At 43.4% G+C, this 20889-nt stretch overlaps 1 protein-coding gene across 1 annotated transcript in view; it reads right to left on the bottom strand.

The window, feature by feature from the left end:
• ZDHHC9 (zinc finger DHHC-type palmitoyltransferase 9) overlaps positions 1-11433 on the bottom strand; it is a 33816-nt gene extending 22383 nt beyond the window's left edge. The window contains exons 1-2 of the mRNA XM_059679929.1: positions 11253-11433; positions 9392-9692 (exon numbers count right to left, since the gene is read on the bottom strand). Of these exons, the coding sequence (XP_059535912.1) occupies positions 9392-9558 (167 nt within the window). The 5' untranslated portion in view covers positions 9559-9692; positions 11253-11433. The remainder of the gene's footprint in view (positions 1-9391; positions 9693-11252) is intronic.
• Positions 11434-20889: the final 9456 nt, after the last annotated feature.

Here is a 20889-nt window from a genome sequence, read left to right as displayed (position 1 = left end):
AATGAAAGTCCCCTCTACTTATCAGAGACCCAAAGGCCACAGTAAAAACACAAAACTCCAGTTCATGAACAAACCAAGTGAAATCACCACGCTAACAGAAATCAGCCATCTTCCTAAGATCATTATTGAAACAGTAAGTAACAGAAGTAATGTCTCCAGGACTCGCACTGCCTTGGTGTATAGTCTCCAATCAAAAGCCTTAGAAAAAATCAGAGCCATCTCATTGGACACCAAAGGGAATATAAATTGCTTTATTATAAGGAAAAAATACGGAGAGAGTAGAACAAACACACATATACAGATACACACACACATGCACGCACACACAAATTAATGTTGCATCCATGCACAGAAGGACTCGCCCAAGCTGAACTAAGTCCCCTTCCAACACCTGCTTGTCAATCAGACAAAGAACAACTTAGATTTGAATTACGCTACACCATCACAGATAAAGGTCTCTGTAATCTCCACACAGCCTATCTTCTGCACCTGCTAAAACAATCCACTCTGTATGTCAACAAGTACACAACAGGCCCATTGTATTGTTCTCCAGAGATGAGGCTACTGGCAGCTCGTTGTCACTAGTGAGTGGGTGTGGCTGGGAAGGCAGATGTGGGACTAGCAGGCCTTTCTACTCTGAGTAAGGGGAAGCTTAGAGAGCCAGCAGCTAAGAATCTTGTGAACTACAACCCATCGTGCCTGTCTTTAATAGTTATGATACAAAATATCCCCCCGGTTAGTCCCATCATTGCAGTAAACTGGAGGTCTGTCTCTGACAGGAATAAGCTATGGGAAGATTTGGGAGTAATTCCCAATATCAACCTCAAAAGTCAAGAGTATCCTCATATATCGCTAATTTATCTTAATGAAAGACTGGATCTGTCATTCACATAAGCTAACTGTTTTTAAAACTCCCTAGTAGTTTCCATTGATATTGTATCTTGGAATAATGATATCCATACACTCCTGCAAACAGAACTCCCCTTTGTCTTCAAAATACCAAGAGGCCATCCCCTTCCCAGGGAGTTGGAAGTTGCTTTTCTCCCTTGTAAATTTCATATATACAACCCTGTCCCCACTAAGTCTTCATTTCTGCCACCTGAAGAGGCATCGTTATGATAGGTCCTCCTCTACCAAATTCTTAACTGGCCTCAGGCTTCCATAGCTGGTTTAGATGACTGGACTCCGACATGTCCCACAGACCACATGGTGGTACTGACCAGCAATAGCCAGCAGTGCCAGGCTGGGCTGGTGTATCATGTACCATCCCCCATTCCTAGCATGCTAGTTCATTGGAGGGACAATGATAATGACACAGACTTCAATTCATTTGAGGAAACTCAAAAGAGGTTCATGAGTGGAGCTAGTAAAAAACCAGACAGATTCCATGGCAAGGCTCTGCCTTACAGACTGGTAATGTGGACTGATTTTCTATATAATACTCTGCTTCCAAGTCTGCCCAATAACTTTCTTGCTATGTTTTTTGTTGTTGTTCTTTGATCAGTACACTCAGTCAACCAACAAGTTTTTATGGGTCTAACAAATGAAGAACAAGAGAAATAGGAGTTATTTTGTTGGAGAAAACATAACTAACATATGAAACAGCTAAAGAATAAGATAAGACCAATGATGATGTGTTAAGAATAGCTGCTTGAAACTGCTCCCATAACAGCTGTTAAGGGTGGCTTTAAGGAAGAGCTGTGCTGGCAACAGCAGGAAGCACTCAAAGATTAGAGAGAGTCCCACAATGGCCCTTGGTCCCACCTAATAGAAATAAGCCTTTGCTATAAGCTTCTCTGATATGGATGGCTGTCTGTCCTCTTAAACACAATAAACATGTAGAAACACCCATAAGACTGGTTCAAGTTTCTTCTGATGACAGAGTCTACTGAGAGGAAAAAGTTTCCTTAGATACTAAAAACACAATTTAAAACCAGCCTCCAGATTTACTGCTATGTAAAAGTCAGAGGAAAATGCATAACACTGTTTTGCTCCAGTAGCAATGGTGAAAATGAACCAAACAGGGACATTTTCTTTCTTTTCTTTTTTCTCTTCTTTTCTTTTTTCTTCTCTTTCTTCCTTTTAAATCCTCTAGGATATTTTTCCGTTGATTTGTAGAGAGAATGGAAGAGAGAGGGAAAGACAGAGAGAAATATCGATGTGAGAGAAACACATCGATTGGTTGCCTCCTACACACCCCTGACCAGGGCCACGGCCTGGGAGGAGCCTGCAAACAAGGTACATACCCATGACCAGAATCAAATCCGGGACCTTTAAATCTGCAGGCAGACGCTCTGTCTACTGAGCCAAACCAGCGAGGGCAACATTTTCATTTTTAAGGTAATGAACCAACCTCTAACTTAAGGAGGACCAAAGTTTCTATCCAAACCTGCTAAGAAGTTGCCAAATTTCAGTTATAAAAAATTTCACATTTCAATTATAACAAATTTTAAATATAACACATAACAAAATTCAATTATAACATACTCCTGCTCAAGAACTTAGAACAATTTCCTGCTGCCTATTACATTAAGCCCAAACTCCACAGGCCAGTATTCCGAGACCCTTCATCAACTAGCCTTATCTAATCACCATTATGAGGTACTTGTCTTCTCATTGCTCCATTCTAGAAGTATCCCGCTAATTACCCCTGAATATCCTAGCTTCTTGCAAGAAGCATAAGGTGCCTCCTTAAGCACAATACTTTTGAGGAGAAAGATTTAGGAGGTCTTCTCTCTCCTTCAATAAACACCTCAACCGATGTCAGCATCATGGGGGATATCCCTGTGCTTTGTGCTTGCTTTCCCCAAAACAGAAGTTCACTAAACTCAATTAAGACTCATTCTGCCCTGGCCAGGTAGCTCAGTTGGTTAGTCATCCCTGTATGCCAAAGTTGCAGGTTTGATCCCCGGTCAGGGCACATACAAGAATCAACCAATGAATGCAAAAATAAGTAGAACAACAAATCAATGTTTCTTTCTCTCTCTAAAATCAATAAATAAAAAATGTTTTAAAGACTCATTCTGAAAAGATGGGAGATGCATACAATAAAGATTGATAACATGAAACTCATTACCACTAAAGGTAATTGAGGCTGAAATATTCAGAAAAATTCTGAATGATAGAACCACAAAGAATTGTTCAGGAAACATAACTCAATCCTTCTCCAGGAATGTGCTCAATAGGAAAGTTGAGCTTAGCTAAGTACTGCAACAGATTGGTATCAAGAGGCAACTACTCCTTTCTAAAACTTTCATTTGATTGGCCAAGTCACAGACAGAATCTTGGGCTAGATGAAGCACAAGACTGAACCCCTACAGCACAATTCTCTATAGAAGGCTATGTTGGTTAGAGATCATGAAGCAGTCACTCTTTCCTCTTCACAATCTTACCTAATGAACTTCAGGAACCCAGACCTTGCACTATAAGCACACATATTCTGTCACATGAGGGTTTGGCTTTAGTCTGCATAGTGCTGTGTCTCCTCAAACCTGGTACCTTTGTGTTTTTGCCTTTTCTCTTCCATCTGCCCTCAAGGACATGGTGCCCCTTTTATCAGGTTCACCCACAGAGTAGCAAAGTATGAATTTTGCTCTGAGCCCTCCTCATCCTGGCCACAGAGGTGATAATCCCTCATAACTCACTAAACTTACTTTCTAGGTTCACCTTAGAGATGGGCTTCCCTGTTCTTCTTGCAAGTCTATCAGAATACCATGCCAGCATGCTATCAGTGTTCCACAAAGATGCCTTCATTTTCTAGGAGCATGAGCTGGGGAAGCCCAAATAGCCTTGATGCCACTAGGTAACAAACATTAGCTACCAAGAACCCAGAATATGCTGGTCTAGCATTCGGCCCTATGTACAGCTTTAGCAATCTGAACATCTTCAGGACTCCATATTCAAAAGCTAACAATGAGATGAAAGGTAATGTTATATAAAGGCAGTGGCTGGCCAACCGATCTTGATGAAGAAATCTCACTTCTGTGGGCCTTGTTTCCTCACCTGCAAAAGAATGGGCATAGTCTCCAAAGTCCTTTCCAGCTCTATTATTCTATGACTAGAGCCCCGGTGCACAAGATTTGTGCACTGGGAGGGGGGTCCCTCAGCCCGGCCTGCACCCTCTCGCAGTCTGGGACCCCTCGGGGGGATCTGGCCTAAGCCGGCAGGCGGACATCCCTCCCGCAGTCCAGGACTCTCTCAGTCCAGGATCCCTCACTCCTTACTGCCTGCCTGCAGTGGAGCAGAAGAGGCTCCCACCACTGCCACTGCTGCTGCGCTCGCTAGCCATGAGCCTGGCTTCTGGCTAAGCAGCGCTCCCCCTGTGGGAGCACACTGACCACCAGGGGCAGCTCCTGCATTGAGCATCTGCCCCCTGGTGGTCAGTGCAACCGTCATTCTGCTGTTAGGTCAATTTGCATATTAGGGTTTTATTATATAGGATTCTGTAAGTTAAGACTGGTACATTGCATCCAGGATGTATTCATTCTGCAACATTTATTGACCACCGACACTGTCGGGGCCACAAAGACACCGGAAATAGTCCCTGACATTGAAAGAGCTCAAAGTGCAATGACCATAGAAATCAGAAATGTAAGAAATGTCATATGATTATGTGTTAAATGAGTGGCATGTACAATTAGTCCCATGATTGCAGAAATTACTAGAAAGATTTCATAAAGGAAGATTCAAAGACTTGAAAGAGAGGTAGAGTTGTAAGAGGCTAAAAGTGGGACTAGGCAGTGCTACAAAGCATTTTTCAGTTCATCCAATTCAGTGACTCCTCTATATATCACAAGCACCCATGTGGATCAGTCCAATAAGATTTGATAGCCTTGATATGATTTCTTCCATTTACAGCAGTGGTTCTCAACCTTCCTAATGCTGCAACCCTTTAATACAGTTCCTCGTGTTGTGGTGACCCCCAATTTCATTGTTACAAATTGAACATAATTAAAGCATAGTTGCCGAAACCGGTTTGGCTCAGTGGATAGAGCGTCAGCCTGCGGACTGAGAGGTCCCGGGTTCGATTCCGGTCAAGGGCATGTACCTGGGTTGCGGGCACATCCCTGGTGGGGGATGTGCAGGAGGCAGCTGATCGATGTTTCTCTCTCGTCGATGTTTCTAACTCTCTCTCTCTCTCCCTTCCTCTCTGTGAAAAATCAATAAAATATATTTAAAAAATAAATAAATAAAGCATAGTGATTAATCACAAAAACAATATGTAATTATATATGTGTTTTCCGATGGTCTTAGGCGACCCCTGTGAAAGGGTCGTTCGACCCCCAAAGGGGTCTCGACCCACAGGTTGAGAACCGCTAATTTATAGCAAAGTGAGGCATACGCACTAATCATAGCAGCAAACTGCTTCTACTTCAGTGGTCAAGAGTCATACAATTATTCTTGCCACAAGAGACGTCTTGGGACCTTGACCCCACTAGCAATCTGGTTACAAAGTTAAAAGAGGCAGCTAGGGACCAGCTGGTGTGGCTCAGTTGTTGAGCGTCGACCTATGAACCAGGAGGTCACAGTTCAATTCCTGGTCAGGGCACATGCCCGGGTTTCAGGCTTGATCCCTAGTGTGGGGTGTGCAGGAAGCAGCGATCAATGATTCTCTCTCATCATTGATGTTTCTATCTCTCTCTCCCTCTCCTTTCATCTCTGAAATCAATTAAAATATTTTTTTAAAAGGCAGTTAGGAAGCCAATCCCAAAAAACAGTGCACTCAGTCCTTTCTCCAAGCTTTATCATGAAATGGAGATTAACTAAATACCACAATCGCCTTTCAGTAGCTGGAAAGCTCACAGGTTGTCAGTGTCATTCTGCTATAGCGTTCTGACATTCCTAGCCATGTTAGTGGCTATGTGTTCATCACACAAGAGAGACAGAGTTTGGGCAGAAAGGACGGAGAAGGGTTCATGTGCTCAAAGCTGAAACTGGCAGACTCACTCACATTGCCTAGATAGCTCACCCTGAGAATAAATCAGGAAATCCTTTTTTTAAGCGCTGTACAATTTTCATTCTGCTTTAAATTCAAATACATTTACCATGGATACAATTATACTTGAATACATAAACATATTTAAATACACTACCTACCTGTAATCTTCTAGCCTCTCCTTTTCTATATTTGACTCTTACAGACAGACACAAAAGTTCTACAGAATTTCAGATTCTCAGAGTTGCGAGAGGCTTATAGACAATCTAGCCCAATTTCCCATTCCGGGCAAAAACCCACTCTGTGACAGCAGCCCTGAGAGATGATCACCTGGCTTCTTTAGAAACACTCTGAACAATACAAAGCTAACTAGCTACTGAATGAACAATCTCTTTTCATTCTATGTCTTCAACCTAATGTCTGTCCACTAAAAAGTACAGGTCCCTCCTTTGAGAAGTCTAAACATGTAAAGGCAAAATCCAAAAATAAAACTATTTCCATTGGCACTACTAGCACTGCACGTTTTTCATCAAGGGGCACACATATGCCTGACCAGATTTCTCAAGCCATCTGGCTGACCCAGGGCTGTGCCACAGGCAGCTATAAATCAACTCACACTTGTTCCTAAGCACCTGCTGCAAGCAAGACCCTATTACTAAAATGCAGATCCAGATACACATCAGGATCTGGGCTCTCTTCCCCAAGGCAAAAATGCAGCAGCCAGAGGAAGTGATGTCTATGCTTCTGGACAAACTGATGAAAATAACCAGCCCTTTGTCACCCTCACCTAGCTTGATCAGCTGACTTTCTGAGGTCTCCCTAAGTTCTAATACTATCGAAGGAGCCCATATGTTACCCCCCAGACCCTATCCCCCACTGTGTGCTTGGTAGTAAATTACAGACTTCAAAGAAAAAGGTTGACCAGAAAGTGACTCCATTATTCAGAGGCATGCTGGTTTCCTTTGTATAGTCTGTCATTGGCAAGGCACAAGCAGTCAGCATGTAGAGTATCTGCGTGTCTGTATGTCTATATATATCACACACACACACACACACACACACACACACACACACACACACACATTCACAAACACAGATTCCACCATTCTCAGTGAAAAGGATTCATCACCAGGGTCCTCCTCTCCCCTTTGGTCAGAGTTATACTTCCCCATTCCATTCCTCAGCTAATATATTTACTTCCTTCTCCTCCCCCCTTCTCCCTTCCCCAGCCCTGCCCTAAAAAATATTTACTCTATTGCACAGACATCTGGAACTCTGAGCAGTTTACAAACAACCTCACCCTTCATATCTGAGGACAAAGTGTGAGAAATAATTTGGGGGGAAAAGTCATTTGGCAGAAAATACAACCTGCCTCTGTCAAACTGTAACTTGGCTAATTATCCAACAGGCAGTTTTCTTCAGAAGCCTTTGGGTCTAAGTGGTACAGACCCAAATCAGACTCTGTCTGGATCCCAGATACAAAAAGGACCAAACACCAATAGCTCCAAATTTCAAATCCCCCCAGCCAGTCAAACCAGAGGTTTCTGAGCCCAGAATTATCAGCTCACTCAAGGTCAGGAAACAAATCTCATGGTTTCAATCACAACAAATTAACCCCAAGGCAAAGGGGGTGGGAGTAGGGGCAAAAAGAGCTAATGATTTCACAGGGATGAAGCACAAGACAGGGAGGATAATAGAGACCAGAGTTCAGCTCTGCACTTCCAGAAAGAAGCAAGGCAGGAATAAAGCAAAGAAAACTTGGAGAGCCCTGGCCGGTTTGGCTCAGTGGATAGAGCGTCGACCCATGGACTGAAATGTCTCGGGTTCGATTCTGCTCAAGAGCACGTACCTCAGTTGCAGGCTCTATCCCTGGCCCCGACTAGGGCCATGCGGGAGGCAAACAATAGATGTGTCTCTCTCACATCAATGTTCCTCTCTCTGTCTCTACTCCCCCTTTCCACTCTCTAAAAATCAATGGAAAAAATATCCTTGGGTGAGGATTAACAAAAAAAAAAAGAAAGAAAGAAAACTTGAAGAGATGGGTCAAGAGAGGCGGGGGTTGGGGGGGATTATTTTGACGTTATGCATATGCCTGCCTGACTGCACATACTCACTTGTACCTCACACAAGTACACACACACATACACACACACACACACACACACACACACACACACTCAGCTATGAGACTCAGACTGGAAAGCAGCTAAGAAGCCATGACCAAACTGCCTGACTCTGCCAAATACTTCACAAAGTCCACAGCAACAGCAGCAAAAGTGCCTTTGACAAAGAGCTCTTCTGACCTTACTTTCCTAGCCCTGTTATAAACTGGGTCCCCTTCCTCCCCCTGCTGTTACTCAAGCCAGCTGCAACCATCAAGAAGTTTAGCAAAGCAGCTCAAAAAAAATCACTCTTGATGCACTGGAAAAGCCTGAAGCTCTTACAGAAGAAAGACAAAAATGAGCCCCAAGAGACCAAAGCTCATTTTAATTACCCACAAAAGCTGGCCAAAGAGCCCTCTCTTCCCTGCCATGGCTATGCTGCAGCTTGAAAACTCCAGTTCCAGGTCACTCATGTACATGAACTACATGTACATGAGTGCAGGCTCAAGTTAGGTGTGGCTCACAATCTACACACACTTCTTGGCTCCTCAAGGCTCTCCTCATAATAACCCCAGACCAATTAGCATTGCTCCCATCCCCAGAGTGCATAGCATTCTCAGAACAACCAACAGCGATGTCACAGCATCCTAGAATTCAACTAGCCACCTCCCTAGCAGGTGCCCTACACAGAACAGTGGCTCTAGGATTGGCTATTATATCACAGAAAAAAAATAACTCCAGGACTGGTATCAAGCACACACAAAATAGAGGGTTATGTTGCATGATTTTAAGTGAATAAAAGAACAGCTCACAGTTAATAAGCACATATGTGCCACACACACAGCTAGTCTGTAGCATAGATGAGGCTGGAACCAATCTGCAGGTTCCCAATTCAGTTGCCTTTTCAATTTAATAGCTAGCTGAGCGCTAATCCCTAAAGTACATAGGACCCAGAATAACAGAATAGGTGACTATGGTGGGGTGGAGTTATGACCACAAGGGGTGCCCCTGGGCTTGGGAGGAGTGGGGAAGAGGCAGCCTGTCGCTAAGAACCTAAGGAGACCACTGAAAAGGGGAGGTAAGTATTAAAAACAAGTTATTTTATTTCCCAAGGGTGTCAGGAGTAGCCCCAAGTCAGTGCTATAATATTGGTATCAAAGGTCTGGGTCTTTTTACACAACACATACTCTGCTATGAGCATAAAGCAATGAATTCAGTTGACATGATCTATAGACACTGCTCAAGAGGACAGTGACAACCATCCAAGGACCACCCACAAACTTCCCAGAAAGAAGGTTCTTCCCCTAAATTCAAAGTAATCATTGTCAGGTGACTCTACTCAATGGAAACTTACTCGAAGGCAAAGAAGAGTGTACATGTCCCCAGGATGAGGAAAAGGGTCAAGTAGAAGATGCCCTTTTGCCGGGCCATCATGACACGGCCATCGCAGCAGAAGGTGTTCCTGCCTGGGAGTTTCTCCCACTTCCGTGTCACCTTCTTTCTCACCACCATCACAGACATGATTGGAATTCCTGGTCCAGATGCTTTTTGTGATTACAAGATGGAAAAAACAGAAGCTGAGCTCAACTTTAAAATCGCGTTGCCTGCTATTGCTGCCGCTGGGTCAAACATCATCAAAAGTCCAACTTCTAACCCTAAGAAAAAAGACCAAAAAAAAAAAAATGAGGCAGGAACATGAAAATGCAGTTCAATCCTCCTTCCCCAGAAGCAGAAGACAAGCCTGAAAGGGTGGGGGTGAGGAAGTGGGAAAAGTTTATTTCCAATCTATGTTTGTCCTCTAAATGGAGAAAAGTTTACAGGTTCTCCAGACAAAAAGAAGAAGAGGGCTAGTATATCTTCTTAAAGAAACCCCATGGTTCCAAAATATAATACTGGTGGTTTGTCCATCATAGAACCTTGGAGCTAGAAAGGTTTTTATAGGTGATAGCTCCAATTAATTGGTTTAAAATGAGTAAAGTAAAAACCACATAGAGAAAATAACTTATCCAGAGTCACACAACTGCAAAGCTAAGTAAAAATACTTGTCCGCAGACTTTTAATCCAGGGCACTTTCCACTACACCACATTGTTCTATAGCCATCATTAAAAGGACTAAAAATAATAGTTTATTTCCTTAAGGAGCAATTCCCTCTCCTCCTCCACTTCTTCACCTTCTTTCTTCAATTAGCCACTCAAATATGAATCACACCAGGGAACAAGTCATCCTCTGGCAGAGCTAGGAGGTTCTGGACACTCTGGACACACATCCAGGTACTTACTCAAAACAGATTTCCCCTAATCAAACCCTTGGTAACTTCCTGAGTTCGGGAAATGAACCAATGTTGGGGGGTCAAGCCTAACATTTGTGGGAATCTTAATGAAACCACATCACACATCTATAGGTGGAAGGCTGACTAAAACAGGAGAGGTCTTGAAAGGGTTGGAGGGGGAGGAAGAAGGCAGCAATTAAAATGTCATAAAGGTGTTTTCTGGGATATTTCATAAGTACTTAGCATCCGGAATCCCCAAGCCCAACCTTTCTCAGCCACTGCCACCCTTCTCATCCTCTCAGGTGTGGTGCTGTGGCCTCTACTTACTGACACCACATGCCCCACGCTGGCACGACTGAGGCGGAAGCCTGCAGCCCGACTGACTGATGAGAAACAGCCAACTTGAAATCATCCCCCAGCTGGAGAGGGCAAGGGTCCAAACAGAGACTAGGCGATATGCCTGGCAATCAGAAGGTAGAGGGCTTGGGAAAGGGGAGGGAGCACTAAGGTGCAGAAACACTTCCTTTGTGTAAAACTAACCTGGAAAACAATCTCCCAATAGCCCGGCCCAGCAGGAGAAGAGACCAGGAAAGGGAGCCAGGCCAGGGAGAACAAAGATCAAAATCCGTCCAGAACCAGCGACCGCCCACCCGCCCGGGGCCAAGGCCCGAGTCCGGGACACGCAGCGGGCGCGGCCTCGGGAGGCCCGCCCTGCCTCCGCCACGCAGCGGACCACCGCCCCTGGCAGCTCAGGACGCGCGCCACCTCCACACGCTAGTACACACTCACACACGCTCCGCCACGTGCAGTCACCTCGGCTGGAGGCTCCACCGCTGGCACCCTGAGCCGGGCAATGCCCAGGTCCGCGCGTCCCGACGCAGCGGAGGGGTTGGCAGCCCACCATGCGGCCAAGCCCAGGAGACCCCAACCCCCACCCCTTGTTACCTGAACCTGGGAGCCCAAACTCGGCCCGAGACTGAGGGCAGGAAGTGGACTGTCCCAGGGGACCGCGTCGGCCGCCCGAGATGGCAGCGACTTCTCCTCCCAAGCCCGGAGGCTGCCTCCTCCAGACAAGGAGCCCCTATGATGGGGGCCCTAAAACAGCTGTGGCAGCCGCCTACTGCTGGCCGAATGGAACGCTCCTCACGTCACCAGGTCGCTCCAGTAGTTGCTCGCCCTCCATTGGCTGATAGACCTCAGTGTCTCCGCCCCTGCCACTGCTGCCCCGAAATACTATTGGCTACCCCGAACGCCACTCAACAGTGTCTCCGCCCCACTTCCCCACCCATCTCCTGGCTTCGTGCCCACCAGCCAAGCGCTGCAAGCTTCCTTTTGGGGTCCAATCGCCTGTACGTCAAGTGTCGCCTTCGATTAATATAGTTACACAGAGACGGAGGTGAAGGATAGTTGGGATAGGACAAGGGAGGACTGGGGACCAGCCTCCCCCACACACACCGTGAGACGCTGAAGCAGCACTGGCTCTCAGATCCGGGTGCTCAACCCAAACTGGGCCTCTGCTGTCCTACTTGCACGAAAGCAACCGCGACTGGCATTTTACTCTTGCGGTATAAAGCAAACAAATATAAAAAGGAACTTGAAAGAGATAACTGTCCTCAAGAACATAGAATTATTTTTGCAGTACCTACTACATATAATTGACTGCACGGAAGTTAGAGAAAATCAACTGACAAGAGCATAGGTAGGTAATGAAGTAAAGATTGTCAAAAAGGTTGGAAATTACTACTCGTTTTGGAGAGTTCATGATAATTGGAGAGGGGGAAGCCAGGATCCAAGGCAGAATCCCCACCCATCAAACACATTCATTCTTTTTTTCTGCCCCTTCCTCTGCAGTTATTGCCACAATGAGTCACTGCTACTGATCCCAGTGAATCACATCCTTTAGAAGTTCAAGATTGGAGTGGGGGAAACAGTCCAGAATCATAGCATTGATATTATACGAGGGACTTTAAGAAGCACTGGTCTGTTTCCACTAGTATGGCTCTGGGCTTCCAAATATAAGGTGAAATATGAGAAAGGGCTGAAGGTGGCCTCTCCTTACCTGAGCTTGAATAAAGTTTCTCTAGGGTGAGGGTGTTTGTAATTAATACGGAAGACACTGCCAAAGGTCTTCCCAAAGCAGTTTTTTGTGTTAGTTGAAGAACCATGTCAAGAACTATTTCTCCTTTACACTATTTGTTTCCCACATGATATGAAGCAAAAAGCTACCTAATGATAATTACATTTACCACTTTCATACACCCTTCCAAGAAACATTTAAAAGGATTAAAAAATCACTAGGTAATTTTTTATGACAGAAATGTGTTATAATTAATTTGTAGGAGAAAGTATGTTTTTATAAAGCTTCTATTGTTCCTTAGCATTCATGCTGGTTAGAGTTATATATATATATATATATATATATATATATATATATATATATATAGATAGATATATATATATATATGATTATATACATATATACACATATATATACATATACATATACATATACATATATACATATATATATATATATATGAGAGAGGGAGAGAGAGATAGAAGCATCAATGATGAAAGAGTCAAGCCTGCAACCCAGGCATGTGCCCCGACCGGAAATTGAACCATAACCTCCTGGTTCATAGGTCAACGCTCAACTACTGAGCCACACCAGCTGGGCCATCAGTTTCTTTCTGATAAACCATGTGATGGGTGCCATTGTCTCCAATTCTCCCCCCTTTGAATCCTGGAAGGTGCTGATATTGTACACACTTGGTATGGAAGGGAGAGGAACTCCCACAGCCCTGGATTCCTGAGCCTGTGTACTCCAGACGCCCATGGTCAGCCCAGCTGCCATCCTCCTGACTGTGGAGCAGTCAAAAATAAACCCAGACATACTTTGTCCATATCTCAGGTGCAGGTGAAGCCTAGGGGATCTTGGAATCGATGTGTCATGGCAACACATTCCTGAGCTGTGTTCCTCCCTGTTCTAGGTCACATTCCCTCTGGGATTAAGTGGCTGTGTAGGTCAGGCTTGTTTTAATACAATCTGTTATTTGTGTTCACCACTAAAAGAAAAATAAGGAAAATTTCTATGGACAAGCATTCCATAAGACTTCCTTCTATGTAATTACATCACTTTATATAATCCCAAAAGTATGAATACACATACAACTAAATTGTGACTATAAATTGAGTTTCTTTTCTGTTTTCTCCTCTCTTTTCAATAAAACTCCAGACTTTATGCATCCAAATTAGGGTTGGCTTCTTTCAAGGGGAGGCACAGCCTCAGTGAGCATTAGAAACACCCCTGGAATAAAGGTACAAGCTTCCACAGTGTGATGGCATACATTCTGGTGAGCTTGTTTAAAAATGCTCGATGCCCAGTTGGCATGGGTCGAGCTATGAACCAAGAGGTTACAGTTCAATTTCTAGTCAGGGCACATGCTCAGGTTGTGGGGTCGGTGGTCCCTGGTATGGGGCATGCAGGAGCCAGCCAATCAATGATTCTCTCATCATTGATGCTTCTATCTCTCCTTCTACCTTCCTCTACCAAGGCATAAGAACAAAGATAATAAAAGTCAAGAAGATAATAAAAAATACATAAGAACAAAAGGATACAGATAGAAATGGTTATCTATGGGGAGGGGAACTAAATAATGGGAAATAAAGAGAATGGTGATGCAGTGTAAGTGAGCTAAATCCCCATCTATTAGAGTGGGAAGTCACTAGAAAATGTCTAGAGCTGGTAAACTGAGGAAGTGCAGTATAGGCATATCATTTAGAGAAAGTGGAGTATTACAACACTCCCCGTACTGGTCTCCCTGCTCCCACTTTTGCCCCATTTGGTCTATTAACACGGCAGTTAGAAAGATTATTTTAAATGTTAACTCACACCTTGCCACCCATGACTTGTCCAATGGCTTCCCATCTGTGAAATAATATATCTCTGCCCACAGTTCCTGGAGCAGAGTTTCTAAAACCCTTGTAAATTTCTAAATGATAAGAACAATAGGAGCATCGTTTTTTCTAATACTTTTTCTTTGACCCAGTTCCTGACACAGGGTTCCTGAAACCCTTGTAAGTCCCCTGTGTGATAAGAGCATCTTTTATTTATTTTTTAAATATATTTTTATTGATTTCAGAGATGAAGAGAGAGAGAGAGAGAGAGAGAGAGAGAGAGAGAGAGAGAGAGAAACATCAATGATGAGACTCACTGATCAGCTGCCTCCTGCATGCCCCCCATTGGGGATGGAGCCTGAAACCTGGGCATGTGTCCTGAGTGGTAATCGAACCGTGACCTCCTGGTCCATAGGTTAATGCTCAACCACTGAGTCATACTGGTTGGGTGGAGCATCTTTTATTCTAATGAGGCGACTCTGTGTGGCTCCTGGATGAGGGCTGTTCACCTGAAAAACCAAGTCATGGAATTAGAAGCTGAAATTTCCACCACCACCCCCATTCTCTTGAAAAGGGAGGACTGTAAATAGAGTTAATAATTGATCATGCCTAGGTGATGAAGCTTCCATAAAAATCCCAAAAGTATGGTGTTCAAGGAGCTTTTAGATTGCAGAATACACCATGTACCTGGTGGGTGACACATCCCAACACCACAGGGACAGAAGCTTCAGATCTCACCCTATGTATCTGTATCCCTTCATCTGGCTGTTCATCTGTATCCTTTATCATAACGTTTAATAAATTGGTAAACCTAAGTAAGTAAATGTTTCTCTGAGATTTCTGTTTGTTTGTTTGACTGATTTTTTTTTTAAAGCAAGTGTGTTTTTTTAAAAAATATTTTTTATTACAAAGGATTTTACATATGTGTCCTTTTTTTTTTTTTTTTTTTTTTTTTTTTTTTTTTTTGCATCAGCCCCTAAACCAGGAGATGGCAGTTCAATTCTGGTCTGGGCATATGCCCGGGTTTTGGGCTCAATCCCAAGTAGGGGGCATGCAGGAGGCCCCTCTCATCACTGATGTTTCTATCTCTCTCTCTCTCCCTTCCTCTCTGAAATCAATAAAAACTTATTTTTTTAAATGCCCCCCCCCAAAAAATATTTTTTATTTATTTCAGAGAGGAAGGGAGAGAGAGTGAGAGATAGAACCATCAGTGATGAGAATCATTGAAAGGCTGCCCCCTGCATGCCCCCTACTGGGGATCAAGCCTGGAACCAGCGCATGTGCCCTTGACTGGTATCAAACCCGGGACCCCTCTGTCCATGGGCCGACACGCTATCCACTGAACCAAACCAGAAAGGGCTCCCTGAGTTCTGTGAGCCGCTCTATAAACTTAATCAAAGCCGAGGAGGGGGTCATGGGAAGCTCAGATTTATAGCCGATCAGTCAGAAGCACAAATGACAGCCTGGATTTTCCATTGGCATCTAAAGTGGGGTAAGAGCAGACTGGTGAGATGAGCTCTTAATCTGTTGGGACTGATGCTATCTCCAGGCTGATAGTGTCAGAATTGAGTGAAAGTGTAGGACACTCAGTTGGTGTCACAGAAAACCGCTTATTGTAGAGAAAATTCCTCACACATCTGGTATCAAAAATGTTGTGAGTGTGGTAGTTGTGGGAGAGGAAAAGAGAAACACAACAGGGAAGAATGAGCTTTTTCTAACACACCATCTCACTCAGAACAAAAGCCAAAGTCATTACAATGACTTACTAGACCTGATACAATCATCCACCCCACTACCCCCTCATTCCATATTCTAATAGCTAATTACCCCCTCACCACTGCTACCCCATCCTCACGCTCACTCTGCATGAGCCACAGGGGTCTCCTTGCTGTTCCTGGAACAAACTGGACATGTTCTCCCACAAGCTCTTTGTACCAACTATTCTTTCTGCCTAGAATGATCTCTCTCTCCCTAGATATCTGCACCGCTTGCTAACACCTCGTTCAGGTCCTTATTCAAAAGTCCTCTTCTCAGAGAAGTTTGCCCTGGCTACACTATTTGAAATTGCAAGCCCCCAACCAGAACTTCCTTTCTCCTTTCTCTACTTTATTTTTCTCCATAACACTTACTGTCTTTTAACATACTATATATTTTAATTATTTGTTAAAATATATTTTTATTGATTTCAGAGAGGAAGGGAAAGAGAGATAGAAACATCAGTGATGAGAGAGAATCATTGACCAGCTGCCTCCTGCACACCCCCCACTGGGGACTGAGCTCACAACCTGGGCATGTGCCCTGATCAGGAATCGAACCATGACCTCCAGGTTCTCATAGGTCAACGCTCAACCACTGAGCCATGCCGGCTGAGCTAATTACCATGCTATTATTGCTCTCCCCACTAGAATGTAAAGTCAATAACAAAGGGGATTTTCATGTTTTGTTCACTGCTGTATCCCCAGTGACTGACAACAGTATGTGTTCATTTTGGGATGAATTGCTTTTCCCAAAAAATTCATATGTTGAAGTCCCAACTGCCAGTACCTCAGAATGTAACCAAATTTGGAGATAAGGCCTTTAAAGGAGGTGATTAAGTTAAAATTAGGCCTTTGGGATGGGGCCCCAATCCAGTATGACCTGTGTCCTAAGAAGATGAAGAGATGTTAGGGGTGCTTATACACAGTGGGACAATCACGTGGAGAGACAGCAAGAGGGTGGCCATCTGCAAACCAAGGAAGAGAGGCCTGCAATGCCTTTTCTGCACCTTCGAGCCAGGGTTTCTCCCTTCAATCATTTACACAGCACCTCTCTGATTAAATCGCCAACTCCTTGGAAAAGAGAAAACAATTTCTCACTGATTCCATCTAACATAGAAACAGAACCCCCTCCTTGCTTTACAACCTACCAAAAGCACCTACTTTTTTACATACACAACTAAGTATATTTTTATACATTTGTATTGATTTTAGAGTGGCAGGGAGAGGGAGAGATAGAAACATCAATGATGAGAGAGAATCATTGATTGGCTGTCTCATGCATACCCCCTACTGGGGGTCAATTCCTCAACCTGGGCATGTGCACTGACCAGAAATTGAATGCATGACCTCCTGATTCCTGGGTTGATGCCAACCACTGAGCCACAGCAGCAGGGCACAACTAAGTAAATATTTAATGATTGCATCTGTTAGGTGTTTCGGTTGTTGTGTATGCATGGTAAATGTGTCTATGTTAGTGTTATGTCCAGTTAGAAGTTTTGGACAAGTATCTGGTGATCAATTTGGGGAATATGGTTTCCAAGGAGGGGTGTGAGAAGGAGCAAGGGTTGTCACTGCTCCATGTTACTGCTCAGAGCACTAGTTTTGCCTCACAGAACAATATTTTGATGCTGCCAGATACTGAGAGCCTGCTAGGGAAGGGGAGAAGATCCTATTCCAGAATCAATTCACTGTGGAATATATCTATAAGGAAACACAAGAGACTGATAATAGTGCTTGCCTTCAGGGGTGGTAAGTGGAGAACTTGGAGATAAGGGAGTGGGAGAGACCTAATTTTTAGTGTATACCCTTTTATATCTGGAATTTTGCTCCATGTGAATATATTAGCTACACAAAAAAATATTAAGTTTTATATCAGTACAAAACTACTGTATTTACATCTCAAGCCAAACTTCTACTCAGCTACAAATGAACGTAAAATTATCATGTTTCATAAGTTCAAAACTCAGTTATTCTGGCAATCTGTTAGCCTCTGAATCCCACACTGAGAAAAAAAAAAAACGGCTGAGAGACGTATCTTGAAAAACTCTGTGGGGAGTCTCTATAGGGTTAAGCCTCGGACTGACCTGTTGGCAAAGTCTCAAACAAGTCCCAACTTAGAAGGCACAGTCCTCTTAAGCATAATTAGGCTTGACCTTATGACACTCCCTAGATCTTATCTGGGAAGCTAATGGGCTGAGGGAAGTGCAACAAGAGCAAAAACAAGTGAAACTCACAAGAACAGTGTAACTTTGGTAACCACCACCTTGCTTACCTCTGATTATAAAAATAAAGGCTCAGCTTGCCTCGGGATCTTTCTCTGTGGCCTGAGCCAGGCACAGGAAGGTCCACGGAGACTAAAGAACGCTATCTCCGTGTAAAACATTCTTCCCGACTCTGTCCACACCTTTGGGAACCTCTGGACCCCCGGGGCTGGACCCCAGCAAAACTCATTAGTCGGGACACTCGTAAGTCAAGGCCCCACTGTACCTCAATGCACAACAATTTTAAGGGTAACTGGAGGTCTGAAATATGCAGTGACAAAATTTTAGCTACATTTTAATAAGATATATAATTAATTGACCAGGAGGTTTAAGCTTTCTTTGTTATAGATGACAAAAGAAGATTATTCTACCGAGGAATAAATAGTTCCCTGCATTGTTTGAATTTGTATGTAATAACAATAATGGAGACTAAATCTCTTGTGATAAAAGAATGCTTTATTGAGAACTCCATTTCCACAAAATTTCCCTATTACCCCAGTGACTATAATACTGAATATCACAAATAAAAAACAAAACAAAACATGGAAATGTCCCTTGTCCAAACTGAGCCTCTAGTATGAAGATATACTCCTTTTTAAAAAATATTTTTTATTGATTTCAGAGAGGAAGGGAGAGGGAGAGAGAGAAGCATCAATGATGAGAGAGAATTATTGATCATCTGCCTCCTGCACGCCCCCTACTGGGGATGGAGGCCATGACCCGGGCATGTGCCCTTGACCAGAATCAAACCCAGGACCCTTCAGTTCATAGGCAGATGCTCTATCCACTGAACCAAACCAGCTAGGGTGAAGATATACTCCTTTTTTATCTGACCTCTAAGGCCTTTCTAAACTTGATCATGTCTACCAGACCTAGCCATCCAAGGTAGATGGTCAACATTCTAATGCACCTTCCCCTGGCAACTCCAGAGAATTGACTTTCATTCCCACTGATGAACCTCACTCTGCTGGCACCTCCCATCACATCTTGCTTCTAATCCCTGAATTCATTTGCACAGAAGGTAAACTGAAGACTAATTTTCAAAAGGTGATTTGTGTGGTTTTTTTAAGTGTTTCTTAACCCCTTTTCTAAATGAGAAAGGAATCAGACTAAGCTGAATCAGCTAAACGAGGCTATCTACCAACCTAGAGCTAATCGGTATACCTCTGTTCCTCTTGTGTTTCTGTTTTGGATTAAATAATATCCTATTGGCTATTATATTTTTTGTAGAAATTTAAACTCTTATTCTAAAATAAAAAGTCATCTCCCCATCCCCCCCCCCGAAATCTGTTCCTAACTCATAACAGCTTAATTGGTTATGCATATACACTGATATATTCATCTACTCTAGCTGCCATAACAAAATACCATAGACTGAGTGGCTTAAACAACAAAAAATGTGTTTTCTCACAGTTCTGGAAGCTAGAAGTTCCAGTTCAAGGTGTGGGCAAATCTGTTCCTGGTACAAGCTCTCTTCCTTACTTGCAAACAACTGCCTTCTTGCTGCATCCTCACATAACATACAGAGAGTAAGATCTCTAGTGTCTCTTCTTCTTCTTTTAAGGATACCAATCCTAACAGATTAGGGCACCACTCTTATGACCTCACTTTACCTTTATTACCTCCAAATAGGCCTTATCTCCAAGTACAGTCACAATGGGGGGTCAGGGCTTCAACATATGAATTAGGGGGCACAACTTAGTCTATAACAACTGGTTCAAAACTAAAATAGACTGTTTTGTATTTTGGTAAATTAGCATGTTATCAGAGATATAGGTGGGGAGCATGTATCTACCTACAAATATATACATACCTTTAAAACTAGCCAAGAGGTGAAGTGAACAGGTTGTTTTGGAATTGGTGGGGATGGGGCACAGAATGCATTTGGAGGAGGAAGAATAGAATGTTATGGAGGAATGGGGGAAATAGGCTGATGGAATAAGAAAGGAGGAGAAGCAGCACCCTATACTGGCTGTCTTTAACAAGCAGAGTGTTCAGTTTCTAGTAAAGTCTTGCATCAAAGCAAACAAATTGCACGGGATTGAGTAAGCTTCTTTGAATTCTAACTCCTCCCAATAATCATTAGGGCAAAGTGATTTGCTCTGCCTGGCAGGCTAGAATATGAGCATTGGCCTAACCTGTCCCATCCTGATTGCAGGCTTACAGGAGCATGGCAACTATGTCCCTTTAACTCATTCTACAGTAGTATTGGCCAAAGAAGCATTTAAATGATTTTGATGGTGCCCGGCCAGTGGCTGAGCATTGACCCATGAACCAAGAGGTCACCAGTTTGATTCCTATTGAGGGCACATGCCCAGGTTTTGGCTTAATCCCCAGTAGGGGCATGCAGGAGGCAGCCAATCCATGTTTCTCTCTCATTGATGTTTCTATCTCTCTATACTTCTCCCTTCCTCTCTCTCTAAAATCAATAAAAACATATTTAAAAAATAAATGCTTTTGATGGTGATGATTATAGAGAAAATGGAATATAAATGGCTACTGACAAGTTTCATTGTAACAACTTTTATAACCCCATCATTAAGTAGATGAATATCTTCATACTCCTAAACAAGAGATAATCACATGTCTAAAGTCTCTTCACACCTCACTTATTTTGTTAAAATGCTATTCTCATTTATTCTCCATCTTTCTACCCTGGGTGTACAT

This window comes from Myotis daubentonii, chromosome X, assembly GCF_963259705.1.
Source record: "Myotis daubentonii chromosome X, mMyoDau2.1, whole genome shotgun sequence".
NCBI classification, from domain to species: domain Eukaryota; kingdom Metazoa; phylum Chordata; class Mammalia; order Chiroptera; family Vespertilionidae; genus Myotis; species Myotis daubentonii.
The sequence above is the reverse complement of the archived record's forward strand: the minus strand, read 5'-3'. Positions and strand labels throughout refer to the sequence as shown.